Source organism: Macaca thibetana, chromosome 3 (assembly GCF_024542745.1).
Source record: "Macaca thibetana thibetana isolate TM-01 chromosome 3, ASM2454274v1, whole genome shotgun sequence".
In the NCBI taxonomy this organism is placed as follows: Eukaryota; Metazoa; Chordata; class Mammalia; order Primates; family Cercopithecidae; genus Macaca; species Macaca thibetana.
Genome location: NC_065580.1, coordinates 53,494,313 through 53,519,563, shown reverse-complemented (window position 1 = coordinate 53,519,563; position 25,251 = coordinate 53,494,313). Strand labels below are relative to the sequence as shown.

Below are 25,251 nucleotides of genomic sequence, written 5' to 3'. Positions count from 1 at the left end.
GGGATCACAGGCGCGTGCCACCACACCCAGCTAATTTTTGTACTTTTAGTAGAGGCAGGGTTTCACCATGTTGGCCAGGCTGGTCTCGAATTCCTGGCCTCAAGTGATCTGCCCGCCCCAGCCTCCCAAAGTGCTAGGATTACAGGCGTGAGCCATCGCACCCGGCCAACGACAATAAACTTGCTAACAAGAGAGCAAAGGTTTACTTGCCAGAGAAGTTGAACTGGAGAGATTCTAGATACGGGGCCATCAGGCTCGGCACAGAGTAGGAGTGAGGCACAGGGCTGGACACAGGGGAACTGTGGGCCATTTCTAGTCAGGCCTACAGCCAGGCACATCACCAGTCAGGCTTCTATCTTTGAGAAACTGAATGGTCCCAGAGAAGGCTTCCAGATCTTGCCTTTGGAAATCCTTAAACAAAAGGCTGAATGGTGATCAGAAAATTGTGACTGACAATCTCCCACACAGACTTCCAATTAGGCTGTTAGAGCCTCTCTTCTAAATGTGCATGGTTAGGGATGGCCCAACACTGCCGGAGCATCTCCAGTGTGAGGCTGCCCAACCACACATCAAAGACATGAACACAGAAAGGAAACAAACCTGGAAAAAACTAAGATGATGATGGAAAGAGAAAAAACTAAAAAACCTATCTTCAAAGATATTAGGATGTTATTGCCTCTGAAAAACGATCGTGGTATAGTGCAAGAAACAACCAGATAAAAAGAACCAGATCCTAAAAAATAGGAAAGCATCATGAATGATTTAAAATATCATTTTTGAAGATAAAGTCAAAGAAAATATTTCAGAAAGTAGAACAAGGAGATTAAGAGACAAAAAGAGGTAAGAGAGCTAAAGGTCCAACATCCAATTAATAGAAAGTCAAGAAAGAAAGAATAAAGACAATAGTGGGGAGAAAATCATCTAAGATGTAACACAGGAAAATATCCCAGAAGAGGAAAAGTATCTCCAGATTGAATGAGCTACTGAGTACCCAGTACAATGAAAGAAAATGAGCTACATCAAGAGTGATCAGCTGGGTGCAGTGGTTCACATCTGTAATCCCAGCACTTTGGGAGGCTGAGGAGATTGCTTGAGCCCAGATATTCAAGACCAGCCTGGGCAACACAGCAAGACCCTGTCTCTGTAAAAAAATAAAAAGATTAGCCAGGGGCAGAGGCTTGCACCTGTAGTCCCAGGTACTTGAGAGACTGAGGTAGGAGGATCATTTGAAGCCAGGAGTTTGAAGCTGGGATAAGCTATGATTGTACCACTGCACTCCAGCCTGGGTTACAGAGTGTAACCTTGTCTTAAAAAAAAAGAGTGACTACTGTGTGAACTTTCACAGCCCCCAGGCTTCAGAGTAAGAAACTGGATGTGTGCAAAGAAATGATAATCAGAATAATATTAAACTTCTTGATAAAATTTTCAATGCTATAAATCAATGAAAAAATGTCTTCAAAATTCTGCAGGGAAATGATTTTCAATCCAGTTATATACTCAGATAGATTATCAATTTAAGTGTGAGAGTAGAATAAAAATATTTTCAAGTGTGCAAGGATTCTAAATATTGACCTCCCACACATCTTTTCACAGGAAGCTAATGGAGGAGGTACTCCATCAAAATTTAAAGGTGCAAACTAAGAAGGAGGCAGTCACTTGGATCCAGGAAACAGGCGTTTGAACACAGAAAGAGCAAAGACATGTTCCAGGATGGCAGAAACTGTTTTCATTCATTTCATTATTTAAGCACAATTTAATTTTTGAACTATGTGCCTATCTTACTCTGATTTTTAAAAATGCAGGCTGAGCGCTGTGGCTCATGCCTGTAATCCCAGCCCTTTGGGAGGCTGAGGTGGGTGGATCACCTGAGGTCAGGAGTTCGAGACCAGCCTGGCCAACATGGAGAAACCCCATCTCTACTAAAAATACAAAAATTAGCCAGCCTATGGTGGTAGGCGCTTGTAATCCCAGCTACTAGAGAGGCTGAGGCAGGAAAATCACTTGAACCCGGGAGGTGGAGGTTGTCATGAGCTGAGATCATGACACTGCTCTCCAGCTTGGGCAACAGGAGGGAGATTCTGTCTTAAAACAATAATAACAACAAAAAAAAGCAGTGTAATTAAGAAGAAAACCAGCTGAAACACTCTATAATAATTGCCAGATAAAAGAGGAGATGAATGGAATATTCCTGGGGAGTAAGCTGAGCGTGGAAGCTGTGCTCTAGCCCACAACTAGCTGTGGGAGCAAAGGGAGAAACAGGGACGCATGATGGTGTGCTCGTGTGTGCACACACACCAGGAGGAGGGAGCTCCGCACCACTTCCTTTCGGGCTCATTGCCCTCAGGGTGCATTCAGCCTCCTGGAGGTGATATAGTGGTGGATGCTTTCCGGACCTGTTAGCTCTGATTGCCGCACTCCAGGATGATACCTGGAGGGAAGAAGTTCACTGGAACCAGCTTGGGTCTCGGAAAAAGCGAGGCTTGGGTGAGGAGTGATGGGGAATGGGGCAATGAGTCACAGGAAGGTGTTGACACAGTCACTCAAGTTTGTTTAGTTGCCATTCACTCTTTCTCCCTCCATACTACATCACCTGTCCCCCATCTGCCCACCAGTCCGGTCTAAAGTCAAAGCATAGGATGACGGGTCTTGTCCAGTTCAACTCAGGGAAATGCAGAGAAAGTCCTACCTTACTACTTTGAGGAAGCAGAGCATTAGTTTGTCTGAGTGTGTTGAGGAAGAGAGCAGAGGGCAATTGACCTTGATTCATTCCTTACTATTTGACCTTAATTCAGTCCTTACTATGTGCCAGGCATGAAATGTACATTTCTTATTCCAGACACCTTAGGTGAGTAAACTAGCATCTGCCTTTCTTAGATGAGATTTTTTTTTTCCCTTTTGGTGGAGAATGGGGTCTGGCTATGTTGCCAAGGCTGCTCTCGAATTCCTGGGCTCAAGTTATTCTCTCACTTCTGCCTTCCGAAATATTGGGATTACATACATGAGCCACTGCGCCTGGCCTCAGATGAAGAAACTGTTATAAAGCTAATAAGAAACGGAGGGGTTTTGTGCCTGTCTGCATAACCTCAAAGCCCTCCAGACTGAGAAACAGATGTAGAAACAGCACAGGGACAAATATATAAGAAGTCAGGGAGAGAATAAGGCCGGGCGTGGCAGCTCATGCCTGTAATCCTAGCACTTGGAGAGGCCAAGGCAAGAGGACTGCTTGAGCCCAGGTGTTCAAGACCAGCCTGGGCAACATAGTGAGACTCTGTCTCTACAAAAAAAAAAAAAAAAAAAAAAAGGAGAGAATTCGCTTGAAGTGTGGCAATATCACTATCCTAATGAGATACAGAATGGAACAGAAGTTGCTTTTATTCCAGACTCATCTCTGCCCTTTGTCAGGAATCTAGGACCTTCTGCCTCTCTCCACACTGCCCTCGTCAGTCTAAGATTAACTAAGTTTGCCCTTTTATACTTTAGACTGCATGTGTAAGCATCTACGAGACAGAGGGGACTGTGCCCAGATTTTGTGGCACCAGTTTCCTGAGGGCTCTCAGCCTGGCTTGTCAGAGCCCAGCCCTCTTTGCCCTTTAAAACAGTCCCAGTGGCGGTGGCTGGTCTAGTCATCCACAACCCTCGGGCTTTTTGGAGCAAGCAATGTGTTCCTTTAGAGTTGGAGGCAAAGAAACTGAACCTATGAGTGTGTTATTCCAGGCCCCTCGGGCTGGGGGCAGAAGCATGGAGGGCAGGCATACGGAAACCAGGCAGTGTCAAGGCCGGCATTCACTGCCTTCGCCTTCCTGTGGAGTGCCCCTCCCACTCACTAATAGCTACCATCCATGGACTGCTTCTTATGTGCTTGGTACCTTCTCATTTCACTCTCATTAGCTCCACTGTACAGATGAGCAATCTGAGGCAAGACAGGCTAAGAACCATGACCAAGCTTACCTAGTTAGTAGGCATGGAGTTGAGATTTCCACTTCAAATCCCATTCCAACCCTTGTTATCTAACTTTAACTTTTCTAATTCTAGACTCAAGTTCCCTTTTTAGCAATCCCTGACAAGAATAGGTTGCAATGTAAGAATATGAGAACGAAAATATTTTCAAGGTTAACAAAAAGATACGTATGAAATAAATTCACACACGTTAGCATTTCCTACAAAGGGAATTCACAAGTGGGAGGGGATGACAATAAATTCCATTCATGTGCGATAGTTTTTTTTTTTGCCAAGTACAGATAATCTGTGTAGATGAAACATCTATTGTATATACATCAATATGAGTAAAGCAATGTTTTTGTAAGTTTTGTGGGATTACAATATTCAACTCTGATCATGGCTCTTCAATCTTTAATTGCAGGGGATCTTGTCCTAAACTAAGACAAGTGCAGGACACTTTCCTGATTAACTTTGGAAAAGAACTCACCCCTGAGTTTTCTGGTGCCTGACCCAATCTTGAAAAGATCCTCAAAGATGATTCTGTGGGCTGGGTATGGTGGCCCATGCCTGTAATGTCAGCACTTTGGGAGGCCGAGGTGGGGGAATCACCTGAGGTCAGGAGTTCGAGACTAGCTTGGCCAACATGGTGACAGTGCATCTCTACTAAAAATACAAAAAATTAGCTGGGCATGGTGGCACACGCCTGTAATCCCAGCAACTTGAGAGTCTGAGGCAGGAGAATTGCCGGAACCTGGGAGGCGGAGGTTGCAGTAAGCCAAGATCGTGCCATTGCACTCCAGCCTGGGCAACAGAGTGAAACTCCATCTCAAAAAAAAAAAAAAAAAAAAAGATTCTGTTACCAACATGTGTAATGTGTTCCTCTGCCCCCCCAACTTCTTTTCCAGAAACATTCTTTTTGCTGATTAACCTCACCCATCCTTTTCTGCTTCCTTAAGAGAACACAAACAGCTGGCATTTCTCTATAGATGAACATTCCCCTGAAAATTAAACCCAGAAGAAACAGTCGGAGCAGATCCTTCAGGCTCCGCTCTTTTATTATTTAACGGCTGCTCCCTTGTTTCTCTGTTAAGCCAGGTACCACTGCCTGGTGAGAAGTGCCTCCATCAGTCAAAAATAGATGGAGGTTTGTATAATCAAAGAAGGCTTTCAAACTGGGTTCCCTGGAGTCCTTGGGGATCCCAAGGAGATCCTTGAGAGGGTGTGGGGGACAGTGGCTCTGGGTACACGTGTGAGCTTAGCCGGCTTCAGGGGGAGGCAAGTCTACTTTCCTCTCAGGTACCCAGGTTGTGCTGGAATGAAAATGTTCGACAGCTACAAAGAAGTTTAAAAGCCGCTGTATATAGAATTGAAACCCCTTCCAGAAGTTTGGAACAGAACTGTTGCCTCAACTCTAAAACAAGGGTAATATCCTTAACCAACACCCCACATGACAGTGAGAAGTCATTACAAAATGATCTTGCAAAGCGAGGGGTGGCCAGGAAAGTAGCATGTCCACGGCGACAGTAACGCCACGATGGTGAGCACGATGGAAGTGTTGGGGATGGCAATTCCATCTGACCGCATCCTCCTGAACGCCTGAGGCTGAGCTTGGCCATAGTGACAGAGGGACTATGGCTGTCAAACTGGGTCAGGCTTGCACCAACATGGAAGGCATCAGGGTGAGAGCCTGGCAGATCAGGAGTGACTGCTACCAAATATTTGTTTTTGTTTTAAAAATCAACTCCCTCCCCTTCTTTTATGACTATGTCCTCTTAAAGCCTATTTGCTACTCGTTGAGATTCACACTGTATGCATAAAGAACATCAGATAATATCGTTATCTGCACTTCTCATGGAGTATTATTAATGTTTCCTTTTTATACAAATTATGGATACTTGATTCTTATCTAATTTTTTTAAACTCCAAATTCCTGAAAAGTGGGGTCTAGCTTCATTAATCTCTGTACCCCTGCCTGAGAGTACCTAACATGGAATCTTGCTTATGAAACGAGCACTCAATAAATATTTTTGAATAAGTGGTTCTCTGTCCCATTATTTGGGAATTGAGCTGCTGCCCATCAAAACGGACATGCATGGATTTTAAATTACTTTTAATCCAAATGAGTGTTAATTTTGTTTTCTATTTTTTCCTTTCTGTCCGGGACAACCACATAGAACCCCAAACAGGTGGCCCAGAAGAGTAGCTTTCCTGGTGTGGAGAGACATGTAAGGACAAACAACCTCTGCTATGCCAATTTCCCCTTTCATCCTGATGATAGGAGAGCGTGGAAAACAAATACGTGGCAAGTGGACTAGCATGGTGCAGTGAGCGCCTAAGAGGTGCTAACGGCCTATCCACCCCGGTTTCCCATCTGCTCCAGGAATCGTCAACTAACATAAAAACCCAGGCAACCAGGAGGTCACCTGGTGACTGATGTGTCACAGTTCCAGGTATTTGTTTCCAGCTTATTCTTGCTCTGTAAAAACACACACTGTCTGATATAAGGTCTGCTAGTCTGCCATGAAGTCCACTGCTGCTGACAATGGTGATGACAGTGATGATGATAATGATGACAGCAGTAAAATCTGTTGAACACTATGTGGCAGGCACTGGGCTGGGCCTTTTATGTACATTATCTCATTAAAACTTTACTACTGCCTTACGAAGTAGTACTATTATGACTTCCATTTAACACATAATCAGACCACACGCCACAGACCAGGCAAGCTAAAGTCGCTTGACCAAGCATTCAGGGCTTCCAGCGTCAAGGTGGTACTTACCTAGGAAGTACAGAGTTAGGTGGCCTGGATTTTGCAGGGGATGCAACTTTCGGTTCTGGCCCAGAGCTCCCTGAAGACCCTGGCAGAGAATCCTGCGCCGGCCCGGATTGGTTGGGAAGTATTTCCCTCGTGGAAGTCAGGAGATGCTCTTTATCTTTAACTTCTTTTTCCCGGGACTTGGCTTTGTGTTCTGCCAGGAGGAGGTCAAATTGCTTTTTCCGGCCTGGGACTGCCCTCCGATGGCTTAGCGAATGTGTCTAAGGAGAAGAGAAATGAAAAGCACAGCCTCTTTGATCAGCACATAAACCTGCTTCCCCAGACCCTCCATTTCAGAAATAGCAATTCATGGAAATTTAGAGGTGCTTGAAAAGTCAACTTCAAGGCAACAGCTCCTGTTCTGCGGCTAGGAAGAGGCAGAGACCACACGAACGCAACCATGCCCTACACTCCTGGTGTTACGAAGCCAAAGCTTCCTCCAAAAAATGGCATAGGATGACGAGCTTCAGCGCAGAACCCATGAAAACCTCTCTGATGAAAGGCAACTGCGAGGGAATGCTAGAGTTAATCCAGGTGCAGGTGGGAGGCTCGATTCGGCCCAGACAAACAGAGCCACCAAGCAGAGAGGGCCATCGCCTTGATCCCAAGAAGCACTAGCAGTTCAGCATGAAATACAGGGCTTTGGGCGACCCAATGGCGGCCGCCTTGGGTCAGCTGTTCCCCTGGCCACCCCGGTGTGGCTGGATCAGGGGCGCGGCATATCATCCTCCCCTCCAGGGCTGCCTTTCAGGGCGCTGCCGCCGCCGCCGCCGCCGCCGCCGCCGCCGCCGCTCCTGCATACATTAAAACGTAGCAGGCTTTAGAACCGCCTGTGAGTGCCTATAAATACAATTTACTGTCTGGCCTCACAAGTAACAGGGGAAGCCTAGTTTTTTTTTTTTTTTTTTTTTTTTTTTTTTTTCCTTCTTAAAAAGCCAGCCAGCTTGAGGCAGGCACTCTGCTACCATGGACGAGAAGAAAGCATTTCCCTTACAAAGAACAGCTGGGGGTCATGTCGAGGTTCCACACCCTGCCGTGTGCAGAGAGTGGCATGCAAACATTTCGACAAAGGCCCCAGCCAGAGCAGGAAGTATTTTTTATGGAAAGAGAAATACCTTGCAGGTGAGGGATCTTGTGCAAGGTTTCTTTGTCTCGGGATCCAATACTCCACAGTGTTTATTTGGGTCAAATTCTCTCTCTGGTTTAAGAAACAAACAAAAAATATAAGAAAAAAGGAGACTAAATAGAATTTGGCATTAAGACTACATTTTTAAAAAAATGCACATTTGCACCAACAAGTGAGACATTGTCAGGCAATCTGGTTTTTGTTTTTTTTGTTTTGTTTTGTTTTTTGTTTTCTCAACCAGCTGCTAAAGTGCTTCCAGAACGCTGGGGGAAAATGGTGCTCCCCTCTGAACCCAGAGTTCCCAAGTCTAGCTTCGGCAGCAACGCCGAATGCAGCACAAGGGTTGGGGAATAGGGTGGGAGTGGGGACCAAAGGGAAGGAGAGGAGCCGTGCTGCTCTGAATGCTCTTAATGCTTTATTTTACTTGCAATGGTTCCACAGGTCCTTGCATTTGGGCATAGCTGGCTGCAGACCAGGGAGAGCCACCTGAGACCCAGTGGCCCCTTTCCTGGGCTGCTCCAAGAGTACAGACACCCTGACTCCAGTTCCTGCCTTCCTGCTAGTTTTAGCCATGTAAGTGGAAGATTATTCCTTCACATATCGGAGTGACCTGCCTCTCTCACGCTTGACAAAGCCCTCAGCGCAGGCTTTGCACACAGCCTCGCTGACCACAAACACCATTTACCTGATTGAGGGGCACTCTGGCAGTGTTACAGGCAGGGGCAGGGGAGAAGGCTGAACTTGAAGGTGTAGAGAGGGCAGGGCCTGCTAATCTCACAGCTGCTCCCTGCCCCCACTGCCCTGGGCCTGATGCTTCACGTGGGAATAAAACAGGGCAGGCTGCCCTTGTGGGATGAAGGATGTCTGTGCGGAGAGGCCAGGCTTCCCCAGCTCCTGCCTTCCAGTTGACTGTGGACAGTTTGTGTGGAGGTTACCTCTAAGGAGCCTGTTCTTTCTATGTCCATCTTGGGTCCTTCACCCCCACCAGGATGACAATCATGCTGTCCTCACCTTTAAAATGAGGGGAATGTGAGGTGATCTCTTTTGTTCATTTTTATTTTTTGAGACAGGGTCTCGCTCTGTTACCCAGGCTGAAGTGCAGTGGTGTGATCACAAGGCTCACTGCAGCCTCGACCTCCTGGGCTCAACCTCCTGAGCAGCTGGAACTAGAGGCATGCACCACCACACCTGCCTAATTTTGTTTTTTTTTTTGTAGACACGGGGTCTCACTACATTGCCCAGGCTAGGTGATCTCTTAAGGATCCTTTGGGCTTTAAAATTCCACCTCTTGGATGGCCTGTGCTGTTTCTGGAAGGCACCAAGCAAACACGTAAGTCCTGCAGAGCAGGAATGACACAGCCCTCTGGGCATGTGGGGAGACTGGCAGCAGTGCTGCTGGTGGTACGGGGTATACAGAAATTGGTGGTATGTTCTTAAGACCCTTGAATGGCTGCAAACTCAAAAAAGGTTACCTAGCCAGAAAACTGTCTGAAATTGTTGGAGTGAACTCGGAGCATATAATAATGCTCAGATTATAACATAATAAATGAATGTATTCAATTTTCAAAGCTTTGAGGGTCATGGGGAGGTTGCAATGGTGTTACCAATGATGTGCACAAGAAAACTATTCTATACCCAAGACAGATTCCCTGGCTGGTTACCAAAACGCCTCTCTGCTTTTTTGCTTTTTGTCTGCCTTTTCTCTCTCTTTTTTTTTTAGCTTCACTTAGAAAAAAAACCTGCTAGGCCTGGAGATGCTGGTTTGCTCGGGGCCCTTTCTGGCCAGGCTGCCTGGTGTGGCGTTTTTTCTTGGGTCTGTCAGAGTCAGGCATGTGCCTGGTCCCACACCAGCGCCTCATGTCGACCTGGAGCTGAGCAGGCTGTTGGCTGGGGGTAGGAGCTGGCTGCCAAATGTGAAAGTGAGGCAGAAACAAGCAAAAGACCCAATGAGACAAGACAACCCACAAAATGCAAAAACAACGCGCGGCAGAAAAATCCCCAAACAACTTCAGATGGGGTTACAGGCTGGAAGCCAAGGCTGTGCTTCTGCTATGGCGAGGACCCCTCAGCCTCCAGCCACTGTGCCCACGCCTACTGGTTTTCTGGGGATGTTGTTACCACCTCTAAAGAGTGAAACTGAGCTTTCCATTCAGGAAGAGCCAGGCGCTGGGGGCTCCAGCCCGAACCGTGAGGCCCACAGTGCTTAGGGAGAGCAACAGGCTCTACCTTTCTCTCTTGACAGTGGGTGAGCAGTGCAGGCAAAGATGTGCAAGGTACAATACCTGCTTTATTTGAATGCTTTGGGCCTGAGGGACTTTTCAGACATAATTTTTAAAAGAGTTACAGATGAAAGATAGAAAAACTAGAACTACAGACAAATACAGAGTAGACAATAAAAATTACCCACAATTCCCTGGGTGCTTACAAATCAAGCTTAACCCGAGGACAGTTTCTCTGTCACAGGGTGGCTGTCACTGCATTTTACTTTCTCTGGCCACCATCAGGGAGTGCCCATGATGTGTGAAGAAGTTATGAAATATATAGCTTCTCCTGGTCTTTCGGAGAGAGTAAAAACTGCCAGATTTAGTTCTACAGCAGATAGATCCAAAGCAAACATTACCCATATAAGTGCCTCTAAAAGATAACCATCAGATAACCATCATCCCATGTGCCTCTTCCAGCACCCCAGTGTCTGCTCAGACAACCAAGGAGTAGACCCACAAGAGACCGTCCCAATACCCTATCGGCTGTGCCAGCCCTAGTGTTCCTGTTTGGGAATTCCAACCTGATTATGGGGCATAGACAGTTGTAAACCCAACTGCAGAATCAACCTGGAAACTCCTGAGGCCAAAGGACAGAGGCTGTGTGTGCCTGTGCAGCACAGCTGCTGGCGGGGCTGTCCCTCACATGCCTTGAGGCACCATGAGATCCCTGTGTGTTGTCCAGCTTCCCAGCAGTGAAGCTTCTATGGAAGCCAGGGCTAGTTCAATCTGTTTGCATGATATGGATACACAGAATCACCTGCTCACAAGACCCTCGGAATGTACAGAGTAGGTCGGTGCAGAGCACCCTGCCTCCCAGGTTGCTAGGGTAACTCCCACTAAGCACTGAACTGAGTGAGGGACTTCATCTGCCCAGGGAAGAAAAGACCTGGTTTTCCCTTGCGTTTTTAGGTGGGGTTCCTACTTGCAGGTAAACTCTGCGTCCCCCTTAAAATGAAACAGACCTGCTTAATGATAAGAGCACATCAGTCCTTGGTTATGGCTGCCACTCCCTTTCAGTCTAATCTTGAGTCAGACCCTGATGACACTGACACATACCTGAAAGTCTCCTGTAAGGCTTGTTGCTGTTTTTGGTGCCATTTTGGTGTTTCTTGTCTATGGTGGATGGCAGAATTCCTTTGCCATTTAAGATCTTCTCTGGTGAAGGTGGCACTGACTTGGACATCAGGACAGGCTTAATTAAAGAAGGGGTGGAGACGGCAGAGGATGAGGTGGAGGAGGCAGAAACTGCAGTAGTGGTTGTAGAGTTCATTTTGACATTGGCACCATCTGCCTTCACTAGGTTAGGAATTTTCTCTAAACTGACTACAGGAACCGGAACGCTGAAAAATAAATGAACAAACACGCACAATTGCCTTCTTTGATACATCTAGTCTGCTGAGGAACCATACCCGCTTATCATTATCAGAACATTTCCTTATCACTTATTTATACTCCTTCTATAAGCAAGCAGCATGAATCCAGTTTTGATGGGAGAGAGTTCTGTGCCCTGGAAAGGATCAACAGGGGATGCGAGGCTGGCACAGTGCCAAGGGTGGCATCAGGGCTGACTGATGACCGCCCGTGCTGAGCTGTCCCCATAGATCCTGCAACTCCCCCCTTCCCGGGTCCTATAGGTTGGCCGTCTCCAACACAGCACCTTGGGCAGAACAAGGCGCCTGCTGTGAAGCTCAGGAAGAGATACCGTTTGTCCCCTGAAGACAGTGTGCCACTGCTGAATCACGCCCCCTCCCCCCACTGCTCAGCTAGTCCCCCAGCCCGGCCCGGATGGGGCCTGACATCTGCTTAGCTCCGGAGTGCTGACAGGATCACACCACAAGGAGGCATGGCTTCAGGCCAGCGTGCTGCATGGCGTGCTGTCGGACGGCTTCTGGATCACTCTCACATCCTGGGGATGGGCTCAAATTGAGTGAGCCGCCATGTAGCATTATCCAATATTCCATTTTAGGCAGCTAGTTATGTAAATAGGCAATTCTCAAGGCTGGCAGGTGAGAGGATGAATTTTAAGAAGGCAGAGCACAAAGGTGTGCTTCACTCTTCAGAATCTGTCACCTTAGCCCCCTTCCCTGCTATTTCTCCTGTATGGGATGTGCATTTGATTTCTCTGCTTCTTTAACGCTGAAGGACCTGTGTCTGGGGGGCTGTGGAGAACTCCATCTCCGGGTCTTAAAAGAGGAGATGAATAAGCTTTGCTTTGGTCCCTGAGCTGGATTCCTTTTCCTCCTGGCAGGAGGGGAGAATGCTAACATGGGCTCCCCAGTCATCTCTGAGCTGAGAGTGAAGCCTACTTAGCTATTTGAATGCCAAATGATCTAGAATATGGCTTTTACATTCCTGCAGACAATGTAGGGCGGGAAAGAGGGGCTGTTTTTGGCAGGCAAAGACTCTTATCTGTCCACATGGCTGGCTGGCTCTCCTTTCTCTAAGATTCATTCACAGATTATTTCTTTGATCAACTTGTTCATGAAATTATTTTAGCTCCCTCCCAGCCCCTGCCCCTTTTATGACTTTGAAATAGGATCCCAGCTGTTGGTTACAGATCTTTGCCAGTGAGAAGGGCACAGAGCAGTGGAACAGATTGTGGCTGGACATTACGGACTTCTCCCTCGGACCACGTACCTTCTTGGCCTGGGGAAGGGTGACGTGGGGCTTCGAGTCTCATGTGAGGGGAAACTAAAATGACAGTTTTTTTGTAACAAACCCTGCCACTGCCAGTTCTGTCCCTGATCAGAGTGTCTCAATCTTTGAGATAGAGCTGAACTGCTGCTCCTTTCTATTTAATGGCAATTCTCAAAGCACTCTCGTATCACTGAAGAACGGCACAAGAAGCCCTGTGAGGGTGAGCACACGAAGACGCTAGACAGATATTACCTGGTGAAATTAGGGCTGCATTCCTGATTTTTTTCCAAATGATAAAAAGATGCAAAACAAGGTGATACAGAATTCTTCTACGCTTATTCCTTGACACATTTAAAAAGCCACAAGTTACAGAAATCAGGGTCCTGAAGAGAGACTTGTATACCCATGTTCATAGCAGCATTATTCACAATAGCCAAAGGTGGAAGCAGCCCAAGTGTCCATCAATGGATGAATGGGTAAAGCAAAATGTGGCATCATTCAGCTTTAAAAAGGAAGGAAATTCTGACACGGGCAGGAGCCTTGAAGACATTATGTTAAGTGAAATAAGCCAGTCACAAAAGATAAATACTGTATAATTCCACTTATATGAGGTACCTGGAGTAGTCAAATTCATAGAGACAGAAAGCAGAACAGTGGTTGCCAGGGAATGGGGGAAGGGAGAATGGGCAGTTTTTTTTATGCCCGTTGAACAAGTGTATAGAGTTTCAGTTTTGCAAGATGGAAAAAAAGTTCTGGAGATTGGTTGCACAACAGTGTGAATGTACGTAATACTATTAAAATGTACATTTAAAATGGTTAAGATGGTAAAATTTATGTTATGTGTATTTTACCACCATTAAAAATGTTTTACATGTACAAACTAAAAAAAAGAAAAAAAATGCAAATGACGAAACTCTTACTACTTAAATTATACCTCAATAAACCTGACTTTAAAAATACAGATCAGTGGCTGGGCGCGGTGGCTCACACCTGTAATCCCAGCACTTTGGGAGGCTGACGCGGGCGGATCACCTGAGGTCAGGAGTACAAGAGCAGCCTGGCTAACATGGTGAAACCCTGTCTCTACTAAAAATACAAAAAAACCAAAACAACAACAACAACCACAACAAAAACAAAAAAAATTAGCCGGGCGTGGTGGCGGGCACCTGTAGTCCCAGCTACTCGGGAGGCTGAGGCAGGAGAATGGCGTGAACCCAGGAGGCAGAGCTTACAACGAGCCGAGATTGCGCCACTGCACTCCAGCATGGGCGACAGAGCGAGACTTTGCCTCAAACAAACAAATGGAAAAAAACCCACAAAAAACAGAAATTAGCCAGGGGTGGTGGTGCATGCCTGTAATCCCAGCTACTCAGGAGGCTAAGGTGGGAGAATCACTTGAACACAGGAGGCAGAGGTTGCAGTGCACTGAGATCAGGCCACTGTACTTCCACCTGGGCGACAGAGCGAGACTCTGTCTCAAAAAAAAAAAAAAAGTATCAGTGGCCAGTTGTGGTGGCTCATGCCTGTAATCCTAGCACTTTCGGAGGCTGAGGTGGGAGGACTGCTTGAGCCTAAGAGTTTGAGACCAGCCTGGGAAACACAGCGAGACCAGTCTCTACAAAATAAAAATGAAAATTAGCCAGGCATGGTGGCATGTGCCTGTAGCCCTAGTTACTTGGGATGCTGCAGGTGGATTGCTTGAGCTCAAGAGTTTGAGGTTACAGTGAGCTATCATCATGCTATTGCACTCCAGCCTCAGCAACAGAGCAAGACCCTTTCTCAACTGCCCCCTGAGCCTGCTGGCACCCCCCAAACCCAAACATATTGGCCAGGTGTGGTGGTTCATGCCTGTAGTCCCAGGAGTTTTGGGGGCCAGGGTGAGAGGATTGCTTGAGGCCAGGTTTTTTTTTTTTTTTTTTTTTTTTTGAGACAGAGTCTCTGTCACCCAGGTCGAAGTGCAGCGGCACAATCTCGGCTCACTGCAACCTCAGCCTCTTGGGTTCAAGCAATTCTCCTGCCTCAGCCTCCCAAGTAACTGGGATTATAGGCACCCGCCACCACACCTGGCTAATTTTTGTACCTTTAGTAGAGATGGGGTTTCACCATGTTGGCCAGGCTGGTCTCGAACTCCTGACCTCAGGTGATCTGCCTGCCTCAGCCTCCAAAAGTGCTGGAATTACAGGCATGAGCCACTGCTCCCGGCCTAGGCCAGATATTTGAGACTAGCCTGGACAACACAGTGAGACCATGTCTTTACAAAAAAAAAAAAAAAAATATATATATATATATATATATGCTGGGCACGTTGGTGGACACACATAGTTCCAGCTACATGAGAGGCTGAGGCAGGAGAGTCACCTGAGCCCAGGAGTTTGAGGCTGCAGAGAGCTAGGATTGCACCACTGTACTCCAGCGTGGGTGACACAGTGAGACCCTGTCTTGGAAAAAAAAAAAAATTAGAAGAATCTGTTCTGTTCACAAAGATTTATTGATTTAATTTCTCACCCTTGTTCTGATCTGTTGACTTTTATTTCTTTAGGGAAAAAAATCAAACTTCAAGTGTTGATATGAACACACGGACAGCTAGTAAGAAGAGAAGGTGCTCTAGTACCTGGGCAGCCTTCTGTGATGTATTAATATTTCTTTGTGAAGCCAAGTTAGTTCAGGAAAGGAAATTAGAACTTGCAAGTTGCAGATCTAGTTCTTGTTGCATGAGCTGGTACGAGTTAATATAATGCCTCTGGTTTCTGTGAAAAATGCCCTATGTAGATGTTAGGCCCTCAGGCCTTCAGCAGACAAAGATATGATGCCTGGGATAGAATAATCCAGAGCAACTGTACAAATGGAAATACATTTAAAAAACCAGCTGGGCATGGTGACTCACGCCAGTAATCCCAGCATTTTGGGAGGCTGAGGCGGGTGGATCACCTGAGGTCAGGAGTTCAAGACTAGCCTGACCAGCATGGTGATACCCCATTTCTACTAAGAATACAAAATTAGCCGGGTGTGGTGGCGCATGCCTGTAATCCCAGCTATTTGGGAGGCTGAGGCAGGAGAATCGCTTATACCTGGGAGGCGGAGGTTGCAGTGAGCCGAGATCATGCCATTGCACTCCAGCTTGGCGACAGAGCGGGACTCCGCCTCAAAAAACAAAAACAAAAACAAAAAAAACAAGTCAAGCAGCCCTCAAATGCTCACAGCACAGTCTGCGTTTCTCCTCTAAAGTCAATGTCTGGCTCTGAATGTGCTCCTTAAGGCAGCCACACGAGCACAGGTGCACCAGGTCCCAACATTTGGAACTGTGCCAGTTGACTCATCTCTTTGGTGACACTCCTTCCCAACTGTGTATAACTGAGCTTGGGCCAGGCCAGCTAATGTCTGTGACTGTCTCCTAATTTGGAATTTTTTTCCACTATATAATGAGTATGGCCCATTCATACTCTACTGTCAATGCTTCCAGAACTCAGCTGGATGCGAAACTGGAGCCCATCAGAAACAGGAAAGACAGCCTGGTGTGCAGTCCTCTGGATTGAAGAATGGGAAGCGTTGGGGAAAAAAGTCTGATCATGAATGTTTCAAAGATTTCAAAGACCAGGTGAGTCGGTAAGGAGCTGGGCCACTGAGTAAACACCTCTGATGTTAGGTAAAAGGACTTGGCAGGAGGAGAGAAGGGAGACTGAGCTCTTTTGGGTGTGTTCTAAGGGTGTCCATGAGCTAATGGGGAAGGGCTTAGAAGAGTGAAGGAGAACCTGGAGCTGTCCCTGATACTTTTTCTTTGGTATCCCTTCTCTCCCTCAAAACCTTTGGGTTTTCTCTTGAAGGGAACCTGCCTTGGCCTGGACTGAGAAGACACAGAAGCAGGCAGCTGAGTGATGGCGGGAAAGGCATTTGACCTTGCCATCCTCTTCAGTATACATGCCAGCCATCGGGCCAGTCTTTCTTCACTACAGCTGGCAACAGCCCCAAGGTCCTGAACTGAGAGAGCAAAGGAGGAAACGGTCACAGGACAGTGCCACAGAATCTGGAAAGCCAATCCCAGAGATGATCCTTCTTGAGCAAAAAGATCCAGCTGACATAAGAGCCTACCTTTTTTTTTTTTTTTTAGATGGAGTCTCGCTCTTTTGCCCAGGCTGGAGTGCAGTGGTGCAATCTCGGCTCCCTGCAACCTCTGCCTCGCGGGTTCAAGCAATTCTCCTGCCTCAGCCTCCTGAGTAGCTGGGATTACAGGCGCCTGCCACCATGCCCAGCTAATTTTTGTATTTTTAGTAGAGATGGGGTTTCATCATGTTGGTCAGGCTGGTCTTGAACCCCTGACCTCGTGATCCACCCACCTCAGCCTCCTAAAGTGCTGGGATTACAGGTGTGAGCCACTGCGCCCGGCCTCATAAGAGCCTATTAAGAGCCCCACCCCCCACCTCCCATACGCACAGATCCCACGTGTGCCTATGCTGCAGAGAGGGGGACAGTGCAGTCACAGGGAAGCCAGCATCTTGGAATTGTCCTCTGCTTCCTCTCACTGTCCCTGTATGCATTCCCCTTACTTCCTCTGCTGTCACCTTCCCCAGCCAGGAAAGTGTCCCAGCCTTGGGCATGCCCCTTCCAGATGGCTGTGGACCCTGAATGACAGGTTTGACTTTTTTTCCATTTGGAAAGAAGCCAAAAGGTTCTAACCCCTGCTTTCACAGTATGGGCATCTCCCATCTTCTTTGTGTCTAATCACAGTAACACCTCCATGTGCAGGTGGTGAGACCTGGGAAGGGGTGGTGAGTTGGCAAGAGCCTGATGGGTGACTCAGCAATTTATTACGCTGTTTGCTTAGGTGACAAACAAGCCTGGCAGTTACCCCCGAGCTTAGCCAAAGCCGTTCAAAGTTCCTTTCTTTTCAGTCTAAAGGATGCAAGTTCACCCTTTCCAAAGTTGCACAATTAGTTGCATTTATCAACTTACGATTGTCCTTTCTTTGTGGAGCAGTGTTTGAAAGGGAAAGATGAGTCCCCACTCTCCCCCTGCTGCTTTCATAATGCCTGTTTTGTTCGCTTGGGATGAACTCTTTCAGGGAGCTCAGGGCTGCAGCCTGTTCCCCTGCTGTGTCTAATATACTGGGAGTAGTTCTCTCCTCATCATCTCTGAACCTTTGTCTCGGTCCTGGGAAAGGAACCCAATGCCGAGAACACCCTCCCTCATCCCCCTTGCTACATGGGGGCGATATCTACCTCTGTTTCTTTTGTGCTGCTTTAGTTGCCCACGTCTTCTTCCTTTGTGCTTGGCCTGTCTGAATTTATCTTTCTAGATCAAGGCGGGTCCTCTGGCTTTAAGAAACATGGTTCTCTTGGCATCAAGCAGATTCCCCTCCCTGCCCAGTGATGTCTGCAAAAGAACAGAGGTGGAGACTCATGACGGTGCCATTGCAAGAGCCACCAATGTGCCGCAGGGCCAGCTGCCCTTCTGCCAGCTACACTTTCCTGGTGATCATGATCTATTCTTTGATTATCAACAGATATGCCTTAAGAGAATGGTTCAGAATGTCTCTAGGTCTGCAGAAATTATTGCCAGCCGTTCTTCACTTACCAGAGCAGGGTAAAGATGAATTTGACAGGCAGGAGCCTGAAGACATATGGTATTTGTGCTGTGGGTTTTGTGTGTGATGAGAGTTCTCAGCTGTCTGATTTCCTCCACCAATTCCTTCGACAAAAGCCTATGTGCTTATGCTGCTGGCCTGGCAGAAATTTAAGAATCTCTGACTCACTGGCAGAGCCTTAGAAGGGCCATATCACCCAGCCTCTTGGCTTCCAAGCAGTGATAGCATTAAGTCATCCCAAATAAAAAGGAATTTACCCTCTTTTAAAATGCCCTTGGAGAAGGAATTCAATTTGGCTCTCTTGGATGTTTTTTGGCGGCTACTATGAGGAAATTATTTATATCCAATCTAAATTCTTTAAGTTGAAGAAATACTTGGGAGATTCGAGAAGGCTGAGGGGCAGGCAATCACTAAGAATCAGGGTAAATAACAGAGATACAAAGTCCTCCTACCATGGTATGACAGATACAGTTGATACTGCATAAATCCTGACAAGTGAATAAATGGTATTTTTGCGTGTGTGTCTGGAAAAATATTGGGAAAACTTTCAGAAGACCTATCTGTAAACATCTTTAGCAAACAGAAAACAGGTATTCAACCACAGAGCATGGTAAATAAGAACATCTGTCAGATAAATCTAATATTATTCTGTGGCTGAGTGTCAGGCCTGGTGGTTAGAGAGGAGGCATAGTGTCTAATCTCTCCTGGCCTTTGCACAGTTTTGGATTCTCTCCCATGTAACACACCTTCAGTAAACTGGGGAAATGTGGTCAGACCACACAGCTATCAGGTGAGTGGTGCTGGCAGCAGAGACAAAAGAAAAATGGGCTGGCAGGGCTCAATTTCAGTCTAGAGTGGTACCATGCAGAGCTCGACAGGGACCCACTGCCGGCCAAGAAGGTCATAGTGTCTTCATCAGTGACTTGGACGATGGGCTAAGACTTTCCTCCTCAATTGGGTTAAGAGATGATTAGCTGCTGTGAAGAATGATGTGGGATTTCCTCCTGAGTCAGTTAGGTGGGAGGAAAAATGAACAAGCTGACTTGGAAGAATTGTAAAAACGGCCAGAAGCAAATCAAATAAAACCAGGGAGAACAAGTATGACTGAATTGAAGGTCTGTGCCTTGTCAATATTCTGGCAAATTTATAGAATGTGGAGTGTTGGAAGATGGTTGAGGATAAGGTTTAGAAATATAGGCTTTCAAATCAGACCAATCTAGACTCAAATCCTGCCTTTTCTGTTGCTGGATGCATTACAGTATCACAGCCTTCTGGCTACCCTGTTTCAGGGCCTCAGTGAGCCTATCAGGACTCTAAGAATGAGAAAGAGGACAGCTGGCCTAGTAAGGAGTGAGCGCTGCTTTCACTTTCCTGCCTTGGTGGGGTGGCCTCCCACAGTGCAAAGCCCATACAAACATATGTGGCTGCCCTGCCTAACTTATCTCAGGCTCTGTGCCTCAGTCTTCTTATCAGTCAAATGAAGATAACAAGAGATATTTGAAGTGATTAAGTGAGGTAATAGATACCAAGTGCCTGGCATAGTGCCAGGCACATAGCAGACTCTCAATAAACTGTAACTAAACAAAAAGGGCACAGAGGATCCCAGCATCTGCTGTCATCCACCTTATACTTGTAGGGTATATATGTGGGGTGCAAATCATGGTCACATCACAAAACTTCTGTTTCCTTAGTCCCTTCTGGTCCCACCGTGGAAGGAGGGGTGGACAGGGTGGAGGCAGAAGCACCAGCACAGGGTGGGAGCAGCAGCCTTCCACATTCATGCAGATTAGAGGACTCCTTCTGAGTGGGGCAGTGAGGAAGAAAGGCAGAACGAGGTGGGGCCAGATTCAATGACCCTTTTCCAGGACCTGTCAGCCCTACTTCACAAGCCCACCTGCTTCTCCATCTCTAGTATTCCAGACACTGCTTAAGCCTGGACTAGGGGTTAAAGGACCCATCTGGATAGGACATTCTGGAAGAGGAGTAAGGAGGAACTCCAGCCTCCTCATGCACAAACATATTGTCTCCTGCAACCCTGAAGTATATTAGGCATTGGGGCTCTCTGCTGGTTCAAAGATGCCTTCCAGAGAAATAACTCTATGAGCCCCCCTCTAGGCTGCTCCAATTTTCTGAAAGCAGGAGGCCCCAGTGCAGGTCTCCCTGCTGGTCTGTTAGTCTCTCTTGTACTTCTGTTATTCACAGCTTCCCAGGGCATGAGCAGAAGGTGGTCTCCAAACCTGCTGGGTGAATAAGGAGTGCTAAGTGTCCTGACATTCCTGAGGAGTCCTAGTGCCCTAGGACTGTGAAAAAGTCAGCAAGTCAGAGAAGAGGAGAAGATAAAAAGAAAAAATCGAACCCTCATGCAGTAGGGGATATGATGCTGCACAGGCTGCCTTTGGGACCAGCTGTGCCTACAGCAGTGTGGCCTTGGGTAGAGTCCAGGAGAGTTTTAAGGATAACCCTAGACCTAATCAACTGCACCTGCTCAGTGCCTTTCCTCCGCAAATGAGAACGAAGAGCCACACAATTCCAATGAATGGCCATTGAAATTCACATCAATAAGGAAATGTTATCAGAGCCTGGGAGGATAGGAATTGAGAACGTAGAGATTAGGAGGCAATTTGATTCTGCAGGGAGCGCTGGTGCAGGGTGAGGCAGAGCCCCAAGTACCCTGTCCCCAGCACTGGCCCAGAACAGGCTCCGCTCTGGAGCAACAAGCGGGAGCGCTCCCCTCGGCAGCCACCAGAGGTCATTGGTTCCTGCTGTTCGAGCTGCAAGCTGCTCTGCAGTGCCTTCCAGCCAGTACAGCCCAGACAGTTACTGTTTCCCAACAGTGCTGGAGGAAACACTGACCCAAGGGGAGACAGGGCAACTCCTTACAGAACACCCTCCATCCCCCTGCCAGGAAGGCTGGGAGCTGGCACCTTGAGCAGAGACCCTGGGCTGCCATCCTAAGCCTTTGGCCTTCAAGAAGCTTTTTCTGAGCACGCTGAGAGATAAGGAAAAGGCAAAGCATCCCAGGCTACTTATCAGTGCTCCAGCTTCTGGCCAGGTACCCTGACACCTGCTGCTCCCAGTTTCCTGCCAGAGGAAAAGCCCCCAGGAGCACCTTCCCTCCCCCGGGCATCACTCACTCACTCTGCTTTTTCCTTTTTTGGTATTAGAATCCAGTTCTGGGCAGTCAGCCTTGCACCTGAACCACCTCCATCCAGAAAACAAAGCACATTTTCTTTTTAAACCTTCAAGGGTTTATTTTGAATGGCATTTTTGCCATATTAAAAAAAAAGTTTGGTCTTCACACTGACCTATAGCAAACTCAGAATATTCTTTGTCTCAAATTAAATAGACTTTTTCTTTTTTAAACTCTATGTTAGCAACATCAGGCCGGGTGCGGTGGCTCAGGCCTGTAATCCCAGCACTTTGGGAGGCTGAGGTGGGTGGATCACTTGAGGTCAGGAGTTGGAGACCAGCCTGTCCAACATGGTGAAACCCCGTCTCTACTAAAAATACAAAAATTAGCCGGGTGGTGTATGCCTATAACCCCAGCTACTCGGGAGACTGAGGCAGGAGAATTGCTTGAACCCAGGGGATGGAGGCTGCAGTGAGCTGAGATCGTGCCACTGCACTCCAGTCTACAAGCCAGTGGGAGACTCTGTCTCAAACAAACAAAAACAAAAACAACAACAACCGAAAAACTATGTTAACATCAGCATCCATTTAAAAACCGACTCTTCCCCGACATTCAGTCACTCACAAGTGAATCTGACTAAAGTCCACCTCTTAAACAGCTGTTAAAAGGTCCAGGCCTCAGCATCGCTTGCAACCTTTCCGGCTTGGCCTTTCTATGTGTTCTAATCTGTTTGCACTCAGCTACCAATGCAAATCTGACCGTGAAAGGCTTTGTGGGTGGCCCATGGCCCAGAGGTCCAAGTACCACCTTCATAGCCTGGCCCACCCCACCCCTCCTGTCCCAGCCACCTTCTCCCCTAGCCTCTCTGGACTTCTTACTTCTTGAACACCAGTGCTCCGGCCTGGCTCTGTGCCTTTCCGTGGGCCGGGCTCTCCTGCTGGTGTGCCCTCCCCCATTCTCCGGGTGAACACTCCCCCATCTGTCCAGATCCGGAGGAAACAGCCTCTTCTCTCCCAGTGCCTGCTGTTCCTTCCTGGGTGTTTCTGCTGCACTCATCATGTCCTATGGCAAGGTTTTATTTCTACATCTATGTGTCCTGACCAGACTGTGAGCTGTCTGACAATGGGAACCCCGTCCCAGTACACGTTGCTCTGGAATTATCCCAGCAGCCTATACATTATCTAGCATTTAGGAAGGGCTCGATAAATGTTTGATGAATGAATTAATGTTCTCGGTGGAGGTTAAATCACATAACACAGTAAAAACCAAACTGGCACCCCACCAATGCTCGGTAAGAACAAATGCTCTAGGTGGGGATCGGGCTGTGCTGCTTCTCCTCTTCTGAGAAGAGACTGGGCGATGATAAAGGTGAAGTGTGCGCTCATAGCGGCACATGCTGCACACCTACCACGTGTGAGCAGTGAGTTATGCACTCACGTGCAATACCGTGTTTAATCTCCACCCCCAATTTCATAGATGTGAAGCCTGAGGCTGAGAAAGGTTGCCCCAGGTCATTCCACAAAATGAAGGGCAGAATGGGCTTGACGTCAGGCAATACTGAGGGTGGTGCTCTTTATTGCAGCACTGGAAGCCAGAAGGCCAGGGATCAAGTCTCAGCTCCTCTGCTGTCCCACTGTGTATGTAATCTCAGCCCATCACTTCATCTCTTTGGGCCTCTGTTTTCTTATCTTCATCACAAAATAGTCTTTAGGCTCATATAGGATTGGGCTATGAAAACATCTAAAAATCATAATGAGCTATGCAGCCACAAAGGACCATGGTTACTAATCTCTGTGGCTCATCCCTCTTCTTTCCCTCAGGCCTTTTTTTTTTTTTTTTGAGATGGAGTCTTGCTGTGTTGCCCAGGTTGGAGTGCAGTGGCACAATCTCAGCTCACTGTAACCTGTCTCCCAGGTTCAAGCAATTCTTGTGCCTCAGCCTCCCGAGTAGCTGGGATTACAGGCACACACCACTATGCCCAGCTAATTTTTTTTTTGTATTTTTAGTAGAGATGGGGTTTCACCACGTTGGTCTTGAACTCCTGACCTCAAGTGATCCGCCTGCCTCGGTCTCCCAAAGTGCTGGGATTACAGGTGTGAGCCACAGCGCCTGGCCGCTTCAGGCCATTTTCTTCCTTCCCCAGCTGTCTTGGTCTTACTTTCCCTCCCTAGGCTGGATTCCCTATTTCTGAGCACTTCTGTGACTTCACAAGTTTGGCTGCAGTTTACACCCAAGGAGCTGTCCATTGTCCTTACCTTTGCTCATCTGAAAACCCAGTGAGCAGGCAGCACTTACATGTTTAAATTCCCATGGCCTCCCTGTCCTGGAAGGGACACTATGCCCCTGCCTGCAGCCCCCAGATGCTTGAATATTCTGGTCTGTCTACCTCCCCACCCTCTCTTTCCCCTTCCCCCTGAAGTCCATTACAAAAACATTAAACTTCTACTCTGTAGGCAGACAAGTGGGAGCCACCAAAGAGTTGTGGGCAGAGCAGGGGCTCACATCACTCTGGTGGGGTGTGCGGGGTGGACTGGAGGATGGGCAGAGCGAGGGGCAAGGAGGCCAGGGAGAGGCGACTGCAAGAATCCTGCTGAGGAATGCAGGGCAGTCACAGGGGTAGGGCCCTTGCAGTGTCTGCGGCTCCTCGGGTTGCTCGTATTTCACAGCCTGAGATGACTCCCTGTGTCTTCAGGGAGCCATCAATCCTGAGCCTTGGTCTTGCCCCCAGTTCATGCCAGCACCAGGCAGGAAGAGATAAGCCGCCCAGTTTCTCCCACAGGCGTCTGGCCGGGGCCTCTCAGTGATCGCTTCCCTCTCCATAAAGCGCTGGGAAGACTTCCAGAGCACTTCCACTCCCTCAGCCCCAGTCACTCTGGGAGGACCCGCCTGGTAATTCCAAGCATTTGGAGAGGAGCCCCGCCTACCTGGGGAGAGGGAGCCCTCCCCCACCTGCTGCAGGGCACGCACGGGAGGCCAGGGAGCCTGCTGATTTTTCTTTTGCTTTGGCTCATTTTCCTCCTGGAGCAGCAGGCTCATCTCCTGCATTTTTAATAGCTGAGCATATTTAGCATTCAACACACACGTGTGGGTTGATAAGGCCCAAAGAGAAGGCAACAAGCCAAACAAGCCATCCAGGGGAGGAAATCCTCCTCCTACCTCCTCTCTGCCTCCTACCCACCTCAGCCTACATCCGTGGGTCTGAGTTCCCCATCAATTCGCCAGGCCAGACCAGGGTAGCCGAAGTGACAGCAGCTGGGAGAGTCAGACTGGCTGACTCGGTCACTGTGCCAGGGTCTGGTCCCATGGCTGAGCGGGGACTCATAAGTAAAGGCTGAAATGCTCATTGTAGCTCAAAACAGCCAAACAGCCATAACTCTTTCTTGATTTTTACCTGGGGGCCGAGTCATCTTGCCCACCTCCCTCTACTGTCATCAACTACATAGATGTCAACGCTGTGGGCTGGTGGCCAGGTACCCCCGACCTCTGGCTCCCATAGGGGTGGTCCCCACTGTCAGGACAGTGAACCAGTGGAAGGGGCCTCTGAGAGGCTGAGTGCAGGGCTGGGGATGCTGGGCAGCCTGTGAGTGCTGTCAGGCAGCTCTGCAGGGGACAAACCTGGTAACATGGCAATGCTCTCTGTGTTTTCCCCTTTCTTCTTCTTTTTTTTTTTTTTGAGACAGTCTCGCTCTGTCGCCCACGCTGGAGTGCAGTGGTGTGATCTTGGCTCACTGCAACCTCTGCCTCCCAGATTCAAGTGATTC

The 25,251-nt window shown here is 47.8% G+C and overlaps 2 protein-coding genes across 11 annotated transcripts in view; both read right to left on the bottom strand.

Annotated features, from left to right (window-relative positions):
* Positions 1-25,251, bottom strand: part of EFCAB10 (EF-hand calcium binding domain 10) — a 312,208-nt gene that overhangs the window by 64,593 nt on the left and 222,364 nt on the right. The window lies entirely within an intron of this gene.
* Positions 1-25,251, bottom strand: part of ATXN7L1 (ataxin 7 like 1) — a 272,684-nt gene that overhangs the window by 26,988 nt on the left and 220,445 nt on the right. For 9 of the 10 annotated variants that reach the window (XM_050782677.1, XM_050782676.1, XM_050782675.1 and 6 more), the window contains 3 exons: positions 11,202-11,485; positions 7,871-7,953; positions 6,720-6,976 (listed from right to left, as the gene is read on the bottom strand). In XM_050782677.1, coding sequence (XP_050638634.1) covers positions 6,720-6,976; positions 7,871-7,953; positions 11,202-11,485 — 624 coding nt within the window. Of the gene's footprint in view, positions 1-6,719; positions 6,977-7,870; positions 7,954-11,201; positions 11,486-17,995; positions 18,147-25,251 lie in introns of those variants that run through there. The other variant, XM_050782684.1, reaches the window with a different exon arrangement.